This window comes from Haemaphysalis longicornis, unplaced genomic scaffold (assembly GCF_048455015.1).
Source record: "Haemaphysalis longicornis isolate Haplotype H1 unplaced genomic scaffold, Haemaphysalis longicornis Haplotype H1 scaffold_30, whole genome shotgun sequence".
Taxonomy (NCBI): domain Eukaryota; kingdom Metazoa; phylum Arthropoda; class Arachnida; order Ixodida; family Ixodidae; genus Haemaphysalis; species Haemaphysalis longicornis.
In genome coordinates, this window is record NW_027526336.1 from 2,833,761 (window position 1) to 2,844,441 (window position 10,681).

The window sequence follows — 10,681 nt, forward strand, 5'->3', positions numbered from 1 at the left end:
AGCGCTCTCCCTGGCAGCATCGTGTGCTACTTGGTTCCCCGACCGGAAATCCATCTGACCTGTCCACGCCACGCGTATAGTTACACCATTTCGCGAAAGATGTGGCCTTTCGAGATTAGTGTATCCTGGGGGTGACTACCCATCCTGAGAAGAGCCTTATTAACATCATGGACGCAAATTGAGTGCTCAAAGAAGGAACATTCAATTGTGCGACGAAGACCTTTTGCTGCTCCCCATCTTTTCACTTCCCATTCCCCCATGCACGGCCTCCGGGCCTCCCCTTTTCTCCAATAAAGGTTTGAATTAATCAATCGTATACTGTGGCACATACCAACAAGACGTATATAGTCTTAAAAAATCGCTGGTACACGGTTATCAACTTTCATTTTGCTTCAAAAATTCATGAGGAATGGAGTTTCTCTATGATGTTTACGCACAGAGATCGCACGTGTTGTGCTGCTGTCTTATCAACAGCGAAGTATGCCTGTCTCCAGTGAAGAAATTATGAATTTGTGGGTTGCCTTCTTGTCCATGTATTTCCCCCTTTTTTTTTGCGTGTCTCACTGTGCATAGCTGTAGCTCGGCGCGTTTAGTTACACAGCGGCCAATCTTCTTGCGCAGGTACTGTCTGTGCAGAGAGGTCGCCATGTACACTTCGCTGCCCCAGAACGAGGCGGAGTGTGAGGCGGACACTGCCGGGAACCCTGCCGTGCCTTCGTAGCGACGTGAGCGTCTCTCTAGCAGTGTGCAGCCCGTGTGCCGGGTCTGAACGGCGTGCGTGATATACGAGCTGACAAACCGACACCAGCCGCCCCGAGCCAAGTGGGCGCAGCAGAGCCGCCACCTCAACACGACGTGATATTCCTCACCGTGCCACGAGCCTTGTCCCCTTTTATACATGGACGTAACGAAATGTAGACGACGTAAGTGAACACGTGACACGTATTTTATGCAAATAAAGAAGAAATGGATTGTTTCGTGTGCCTCTCTGGCGTGGATGCGCTGAACTGGAATGTTCTGGGTGTACTAACAACATTGGTGTTCGTCTCTTGTTGTTAACACGAGGACCACGAAGTCTTCACTTGTCTCTACTTTCTATATGAACCGTAATGTCAAACTATTCGCGAAAGCGCACGTAGGACATTGATTGATTGATTGTAGGAATTAAGGCGCCGACGCAGCGCAGGCGATGAGGCGCGCCGTAGTGGAGGGCTCCGGATTAATTTTGTCCACCTGGGGATCTTTAACGTGCGCCGAAATCTCGTACACACGGGCGTTTTTGCTTTTCGCCTCCATCAGAAAAGCGGCCGCCGCGGCCGGGAATCGAACCCGCGACCTCGTGCTCAGCAGCGCAACGCCTTAGCCACTGAGCCACCGCGGCGGGTGCACGTAGGACATGGTAAAGCCCCAGGAAACTGTGTGGGAAAAACAAAACTGTCCGTGATCTCGCTGTCACAACTCCTGTTCAATTCGGCATTCCTAATCTGGCTCTTTTTGCATCTTAAAGATTAAGACGATATTGGCATTTAGACGATACTCGTTCATATTCATTCCTGTTACTTGAAGAGTATCAACATTTAAAGTTCGGGTGGAATGTTTATTTTTGTGGTTCTCGGCAATGCGAAGTGACCTTCACCGAGCTGCGCTGCACGATTCCAAAGCTAAATTTCTATCTGTGTAGAGCAGCCCTTTCAACTACGCAACTATAAGGGCGGTGTCAGGTCCCTGAAACAATCGAACATTTTTTTTCTCGCCTCTCGCCGCTTCTCATCAACTAGACAACTGCTTTCGCAGGACCCAATTGAGCGTTAGGGGTTGACTTAATCGATTCCATTAGAATCCTTCAATGCTTTAAAGCGCTGGTGAAGAGCTTTTCAAAAACATTTTGCTGCGGGTATCACTTTGTGGTTCTCTTGACGCTTGATTCGAAAAAAATGTTTATTTTGTGTGTAAATGCACCCAAACAATCTTTTTTCGTCAAAGCAAACGACCCCTGCCCGGGGGCGCGGCCAGAGCTCTGGCTGCCTTCAGCGATTGGCCGGCGGCAGATGACGTGCCGCGGCGCTGCGGTGACCGCTCGGCCTGGAGATCTCCTTCTGTTCCCCTTCAGATTCCTTCCTCTGGTGGATGGAAGGAATCTTTTCTTAGCATAAGCGAGCCTGAGGGTGGTATAGACGCAACAGGTTCGCCAGAGGCCAGCTTTAGAAAGTGGTTCTCCCCCAACGACTCATGGCCGACTTCTGTTTCTCGGGGGCAGTGAAGTTGTGCAGATATTGCTTCACCGCTTTCACTACCAGCGCTAATCACAATTTCTAGCACGATTTTTCAACGCGCCATCATCGCCGTCCTCGCATGTGGAACTGTTTTTACATTCGGACAGGCGGCAACAAGCTCTGCGCAGCGGCCTGCGATGCGCGCAGGCAGCAGCTAGCGATGCGGCCGCCGCCGGTCGCCGCGGTGCTGCAGCCGAGTCGCTGCTCGGCCGGTCAGCGGAACGTGGAATTGCTGCACGTGCGGAGTTTTAGAATATCGGAACCGAACGTTGGTTTCTCCCCAAAAGGTACAGGAACCTAAACGCAGCACGCTGGTCCCCGGCGAGAACGCCTTCCCCAACAGCGCTAGCCGGCTTGGGTTGCACGGTTTGCCTAGGATGTTGGAAACTTTAGGCTTAGCACTGACGCAGATATTTGGTCGCTGCTATCTCTATAATTGCGAATGACTATCCTTAACGGCTTTTCACCACACTCTCATACGCTTTTGCGCATGTATAACCTTATTTTCACGCTGATAGTCACTAGCGATCGGTGCTGTGTTCATTCTTGCCCGCAGGTAACGCCATTCATCAGCCTCTCACCGCATCTCGTGCTCGGGCAGGTTCCTTTGCTGCGGTCGACGAGCCTCCACAACTGGTCGGCGCTGCGCATCGCGATACAAATTCGATCACTCTTTCAAAATCACCTTGGATGACAATCCCTAGCACAATTTTTCACCACACTATCATCCCCTCCCTTGCACGTTTACCTTTCTTTTCGCGACGGCCTTGATTCTTCACAGCAGCGAAGAGCGGTTGCTGCCGCGGCATGCGTGGTTCGAGCCGTCTCGTACGCCGTACGGGCATGCGCGACCGGCGAGTGTGCGGAGCGCTTCCACGCGCAGAAAATGCTTCATGCTTTCCAGCTTGCTTTATTTCTTCTTAAAATCTACCGACTTAGCTAAGCTGTCGTCACAGCCAACAACGTTCACCCGAAAACGAGCAAGATGTTCGGAAAGCCCAGAGCGCGCTGCGGTCCCACAAATTTTTCAGGAACTTGGGGTGCCGCTGTATTTGGTTGAGCCCGTCGCTTGTTGTATACCCACGGGCGCTCGGGTAAGAAATCTGGTATCTAGGAGTCACTTTAGGGAATCACACAGTAGCATTACAATTAAAAATCTACGCGGAAGCAACTCTAGACAATACAGAATAATAAAGTGCAAATTAGACGCCCGCTTAATTCGGAACCTCACCCAGAAAACTGGGACACAGCGAAGCGGCGGCGCATGTCGCTGGCCGTCTTCCGAATATGACGCTACTTTCGGTCGCTGCCTCTCGGTTTCTCGCTCTTCCGGCGATGCGGGAACTTTAGCGACGAATACTGCTCTTCCCAAGCTAAAAATGCCGGAAAAAAGTTTATAGGGATAAACTGACCAATGTAATAATTGTAAAAAGTGGAGTTTTACCAGGTTTCGAAAGCGCTTCAGTAGCCCTTTAAAAGCACTGAAGGACTCTGATTCCACTAATATTATCTGGTGGCGCAACAAATTTGGGGTATGCAAAGAGGGATATATATAAATGCATTCATGATATCCTTTCTGCTCCAGGTCATTTTAATTGCTGAAGGGTGCTAATTAATATGTAATTCGGGTTTTAATCATAACTAATTTTCATTTTACGGCCTCTATGTTTCCGGAGTAAGAGGAGGAAAACTTTCTATTGCGGAGCATGTCAGCGCTAAACGCGCTGTAGGATAGTGGATCCATCTCCACAGGATTCCATATGCTGCGTCCACCATCTGGCCCCTGGTAACCAGCCGTAGCTGATCCTCCAAGGCGGGGCTGGACAGCAAGATCTCCCATCGCTCGCTAGGGGTAAGGGTGGGGTTCTTAGTGGAGGAGTTGCTGATGAGTGGTGGGTGTTTTGGGCTGACGTCGCACTCTCCTATCATGTGGCGAAGAGTTCCGAGCTGCTTACATGATGGGTAGGTCTTGTCGTACTGATTGTGAAACATGCCGTTCTGTAAGCGAGGGTGAGGGAAAGATCCTGACTGTATCTGCCGATACATTACTTGCTGCTCCCGCGTGAGTTCAGGGTGCAGCGTTGGAAGTTTCTGCCTATCCTCTCTATAGTACCGCACTATCTCCCTGTAGGTGACCACAGGTTCACTTCTGGCCTCCTCCGCGGTCGTTGCCCGGTATGTTAACGCGCGAGCCTGTCGGTGGGCAAACTCATCGCCCTCCACCAAGAAGTGGGCTGGAAACCACACTAATTCGACTTGGCTCTCCGGAGGCGTTTTGTCTCTCAGCATGCGAAGAAGCCGCCGGGACACCCAGCCTGACTGGAAGTTCCTGTACGCCTGCTGCGAGTTGGTGACAACCTTGGAAATTTCCGGAAGGGTACTCTTCCGCTTCTTCCACCTTTCTGATTTGCAACGATGCGCTTGTCAGCAGCTCGCCCCTGGTTGTCACCACCGCCACTGCTCTGGTCGTCCCCTTGTTTTTGGAGGCGTCCGTGAAGACGACACCGTCTTCGATTTCCAGTAGCCTGTTGAGAGCACGAGCCCTAGCCTCACGCCTGCCTCCATGGTGAGCTGGATTCATGTCCTTTGGGAGAAGCTTGGTCTTGATTGCGTTTAGCCATTGTTCCGTAAAGCTAGCTGTTCTCGATCGGTCAGCTCTGCCACGCTCCAGCCGATTTTTCCCAGGACATGGCGATACGCCTTGGTGTGGCTCATCCTATTTTTGGTTGGATAGGTGGCCCTCAACCAGCTCGTCCACTGTTTTGTTAAGAGCCATCAGCAAAACCTTGTCCGTCAACGTATTCATGGGAACTATGATGGCTTGTTTAACTCCCTTTCGTATTATTGTGTCCCCCTGGCTCTCTTCTCTCTTGTTCACCAGGAGGTAAGGTGTGGCGTACGTTATTCTTGACACCAGAAAGGCTTGTACCAGCCTCAGAGTGTCGTTCTCCTTCATTCCTCTCCACCTGGTTGCCACCCACCCAAGCATATGCAGGATCTGTTCTGAGGAGTGCTCACGCTTGCGAACGGACGTAGTGGCCTTGTCTGCCTGGATGGTGAGCCCCAGAATTTTAACACTGGGCCCTAGGACGATGTGTTCGCCCTCTAGGACCACCTTCACTTCTTCCTTTTGGGTCTTGGGCGCCCGTGGGCGGACAACAACCAGTTCAGACCTTTGAGGCGAACATCGCAGTCCACACTCCGCGTATTTACCAACCCCATCTGTGCCTGCTTGCAGCGCCTCTTGCATCCATTCTGAAGAGCCCGGCTTCGTCGTCCAGAGCGAAATGTCGCCGGCGTAGAGTGCGTGCCCCAAACCTTCCACTACTCCGAATGCCTTGGGCAGGGCCAAGGGTGCCATATAAATAGAAAAGGCGACAGGGCGGATCCTTGTAGGGTCCCCTTCACAATACTACGGATGGAGATACCTCTTCTCCCACTTCGATTCGAACGCTGCGGCCTGTCAGGAATCAGGAAGTCTCGCACGTAGTTGCATGCCCGCTCTCCACAGCCTGTGGCCTGAAGGTTGGCTAGGATGCTAGCGTGGGAGACGCTGTCAAATGCTCCCTCGAGGTCCAGCGCTAGGATGGCTCTAGGTGATTGCTTGGTGGCTTGTTTCATGACCTCTTCCTTCAGTTGCAGCAGCACGTCCTGCGTGCTTAAATGCCTCCGAAATCCGAACATAAAGTCCGACATCCGATCAGAGCTGTCCAGATGTTTTTGCAGCCTATTCAACCCCATTCTTTCCATAACTTTGCCCGCGCAGGACGCGAGCGAGATAGGCCGTAGGTTATCTATGTGTGGTTACTTCCCAGTTTTCGGGATGATCATGACCTCCGCTTCCTTCCAACTGCTCGGCAACACGCCGCTTTCCCAGGCACTGTTCACGTGTCCAAGGAGCTCTTTTCTGGCTTTTTCGCTCAAGTTGTTCAGGACTCTGGAAATTATAGTGTCCGGCCCTGAGGAACTGCGTCTATTACTTTCTGAAATGGCCGTTCGTAATGAAATACATTACTATTTGAGGTCTTCACGAATTTCAACAAGCCAGTTAGCCCTGGCCAATCCCCCCTTGTGCGAACAACTTTGACGGCGTCATCATCATCATCACCCCTTACATGGTGCTTGGTTCGTCAGTACTTATCAGAACTTATCAGTACGCATCAGCGCTCAGTACACAGTGAAAAAAATGGCTGCAGTGGTTTACAACAACAAAAAAAAATTCAGTAGGTGGTGAAATGAGCGAGAGCTGTCTGCTAGTTGAACAAATTGTAGAAACAATAATAATACAAGAATTGGAAATACTTGAAAAACAGATAGGCACAAACACAACCGCATGGTAAATGAAATCATTATATAATACTAGAGGATCGAGAACCCGTCAGTATTTATCAGAACTTGTCAGTACACATCAGTACTAAGTACACAAAGTGAAGAAAAAATGGTTCCAGGGGTTTACAACAACAAAACAATTTTTCAATTTGTCGTGAAATAAGCGAGAGCTGTGCAACGATTTGATATTGAAAGGTAACAAGCATCTTGTAGGTGGTAAAGGCACAAGAGATAAATGATGTAGGAGACAGACTGCAGTGAGATGGCTATGGATAAATGAGTAATATAAAGAACGAAAAATATGCTGCGGAAAATACCAGTGCATTTTGATAAAGACACAAATGCGCCAAGAAAAGTGACCGAGTCTGACGGGTTAATTGCAATGATATAGAACAGAATGGGTGGTATCGCGACAGCTTCTTTAGAGTGAGAACAAAAAGCCATGAAATTCGTGTTTTTCGGATAATTTTTAGTTGATTCATTTCGCACCAGTTGCCAATATTATTTAGATAATTGTTTCAAGTTAAATTAGTTTGTTAATATTATTGCTTCACTCAAAGATAGCTGTATTATCAGCATACAGAACGGCCCATCAAATATCCCCTTTCAGTAAAAAAATAAAAAAGAAAAAGTCAGAAATATAATACGGAATTCTTTTTGACTACTATCAAATGATTACAGGATTGAAAACAAATATTAGTGAGCGATATTGATGCGATAAAAGTTAATTAGTTCTAAATCCTTCACACGTGGTTTGGCGCAGGCAAGGTCCAAAAAGCCATGTTCCACAAACGTTAGAGCTGTGTGTGCCTTCTTGGGATATTGAATGTTGAAAATCCAGAACGATGCAAACAGACTACACAGTCCTCCCAGTAAAGATGATGCAGTCAAGACACGCTGGCCATCGATGTGGAGGCTAACTTCCCCGTTCACGGAATGCAGGCAGGGAGTCAGAGGAACATCTGCCTCAAAAAGCAAAAAAGAAAAAAAAATGCCCCACACGTAAAATTCAAAACGGACACTATGGTTAAATGAACTTAATTCGGTACAGTAATAAAATTGTAAGGCCAGGTTCCCTGCGAATTCCAGTACCTAAATTAGGAATGCAAAGGCTTCATAAAACCAAGTGCCAGTACATTAACCGTCGTGGCTTTTGCAGCAATAAAAAAGATATTACTTCCGCACAATATAGTCGAGCACAACTTTAAATGACAGTGAAGATAAAATGCAAGTCTCTGTAGGTTGATAGATTAGTTTTTGTTTTTGACTGAAAAACACTTTGGTATTGCATGATTTTCTTAACTGCTGTTTCTTGCTTTAAGATGCCAGCTTGCATCTATTCAAGTGAGTGGGCACACAGTTAAAGATGCAAACCCTTACACTGCCTCTCCCCTACCATGGTGGCTCACTTTCATAGAAAAAGTGGAGCTTTTGCGAGCTGGACGGCTGTTGCAAGCCGTGGCAATAGTCACTTCTGCTGGAGGGGCCAACTTGGTTTCCGAATGCAGCCTTGCCTTGTACAGCACAGCCTATCCTGCCTTAAGATCTATGAAGTCATTCAACTCGATCATGTATCAGGATCTGCAGAAGAAAATCGTGTCAGCAAATAGTGAATTCATGCCGGACATGCACCCACTGTTTCAGTTATACTTGCAGATACCTCCACCTATTTCCCTCCTGGTGTTACATCCAAAGCTAATTTGTTACGGCTTGTCTCATCAAGTATGGTCATTTGTCATAACACAGCTAGTCATACAGAAAAGTCCTTCACTGGGTCAGAAAACACTTTCTTTTTTTACAGTAGTAATAAACTAGGCGACTCAGTCATCCGTATTCTGACACCTTAATATTCTGTGTCACCGAGCTGACAAGCGTGATTGGTGCATAAGGTCATTTGTAGCCGCAACCGTTACTACAGCCTTGTTAGCTAACGTAAACCTCGTTCATGGCACCAAATTACTTGTGATTGCATGGCAACAAAAAAAAACAGCTGAAATGGAAACGCTATTCTCGCAAACTTACCAACGCTGCATTCCACACACACCTGCCTTAGTTAATTTACCGTGATTGTAGAAGTTTCCGTCACGTAAAACCACAGTGCACTTTTTGGAGCTGCAAGCCCCGTGTCAAAATCGGGTGTCAGATGAATCGAGTAATTTTTGTGTATGGTCTTACTATTGATTATGACAAATTTATTACCAACAAAAGAAGAGTGTGTGCATTGTTCTTGTAAAAAAATAATATCCTTTTTTATACCCGGCAGACTTGTGTCATGCTACGGCAAACTCTGTTCTCTTCCATAAGGGCATGAATTTGTGTTTTTAATTACGTGGCCTTAGCTGGCGACTGACGGGCCCCGATTGTATACAGACCCCTCATTATCATCCGAAAGGGAATAAAAACATTTCGGTTTCGAACCACGTCGCCGTCGCGGTCCACACTATATGCATTTAATCGTTCGATAGGCTCATAGCATCTTTTACGCATGTCACCGTTTCCTTAATAGGGTACGCTGTTAGATGTGAAGAGTCGACTCAAGCGAGCAAACAACCCCACCGAATCTACAGGGCACAGTTTTCGAAGGGGGTGGCCGTCTGATCTGCGGCTTTCGCCGACCAGAGCGCTAAGAATGAGTCAGAGCCTTGAACGAAAACAACACGAAGACTTATATTTGGACAGGCAAGCCATCAGGAGCGTTAACAAATAGATATTACAAAGTAGAGCAGTTAACTAAAAAGAACACGAGCAGTTCAATGCATATGAGAGACAGAGACCCACAATATTCACCGACTGGGCCCGACGATGCACCGCTGTCGGAGGCGATTCGGCTACCTGAGTAACCGTCACGTTGCTTTGAAACGACGCCGCGCGCGACAAACGATTTCATATCGAATGCCCTGTTACAAACCGGCCTACAAAAGAATGCGAATGCATACCCCAAAAGCCACAAACAAGTACAATAAAACGAGTGTGCGCTTTTTTCTTTGCAAGTCCCACAATATTCACCGACCGGGCCCGACGATGTACCGCTGTCGGAGGCGATTCGGCTACCTGAGTAACCGTCACGTTGCTTTGAAACGACGCCGCGCGCGACAAACGATTTTATATCGAATGCCCTGTTACAAACCGGCCTACAAAAGAATGCGAATGCATACCCCAAAAGCCACAAACAAGTACAATAAAACGAGTGTGCGCTTTTTTCTTTGCCCGTGCGTGTACGTGCTGTGTGCGGCACGGGTACTTCGCAGTTAACCCTATCCAAACGTTTGACAAACGCATCGACTGATGAAAAAGCACTTACCAGCGAGCTGTCCACAGCTGTCGCCGTATCCAAATGTTGTTAGCGGCCGTTCGTCGTGTGACAGGGGCACATAAAAATCTTTCCACCAAATGGCACTACTAGTCCTTCTCAAATAAGAAAAAATGATGGCCCAAGGCGAGGCGCTTGAAGCTCCGGCCGCACCAAGTCACCGGCCGCGCTGCATTGATAAGCACGGAGGCTGTTTACATCCGGGCAGCAAGTCGTGCCGCCAGGGCAAGTTGAGTCGCTGCAGTCGGGTGCGTTGGCGCGCTGGCACGAGAATTTAAATTGTCTATATATGCGCAAGCAAGCGAAGCAGATGAACATTGCAATTGTTTGCAACGGCGAGAACTGTCTCTTTGTTAGCAGCAGAGTTTGACAACACCTACCGTCAAAGAAACAGATTGAAACAACACGGCCGCGCTGTCTGCTTGTGATCGCGCTGGCTGAAGCATCTATACCGGTATACGTACGGTATCGGTTTTGTAGCTGCATGCAACTGTCACGTCCTGCTTTCTCGTTCTAATTAGCATTAGTCCACGGTTGAAGTGCTGACACACGGAAACAGCACAAGACTAACATGGCGACCGCCCGCTTGAGATGATTACCCCAGATGGGGAGTTTATTGTGGACGTGGTTGTTTACAAGGGGCCGAACGCCATCTCACAAATGGTGTTATGTCGTTCTAAATCCTCCCTTTTGCTACACGGATGGGCAGCGGTACTACCATGGAGGTTCGTCCACTTGTTTAGACCATGCTTAGGGAGTACATTTTTTG

The 10,681-nt window shown here is 48.3% G+C and overlaps 1 protein-coding gene and 1 long non-coding RNA gene across 4 annotated transcripts in view; one reads left to right on the forward strand and one right to left on the reverse strand.

Moving 5' to 3' along the window:
• Window positions 1-977, forward strand: part of LOC144177726 (putative peptidoglycan muropeptide transporter SLC46) — a 138,523-nt gene extending 137,546 nt beyond the window's left edge. For all 3 annotated transcript variants that reach the window (XM_077705301.1, XM_077705300.1, XM_077705299.1), the window contains one exon: window positions 622-977. In XM_077705301.1, the coding sequence (XP_077561427.1) occupies window positions 622-782 (161 nt within the window). In that variant the 3' untranslated portion in view covers window positions 783-977. The remainder of the gene's footprint in view (window positions 1-621) is intronic.
• Window positions 978-6,728: 5,751 nt separating this feature from the next.
• LOC144177727 (uncharacterized) lies at window positions 6,729-10,287 on the reverse strand. Its single transcript, XR_013323841.1, has 3 exons — window positions 9,904-10,287; window positions 8,075-8,183; window positions 6,729-7,568 (listed from the first exon to the last, which is right to left on the reverse strand). It is a non-coding gene; the product is annotated as an uncharacterized LOC144177727 (long non-coding RNA).
• Window positions 10,288-10,681: the final 394 nt, after the last annotated feature.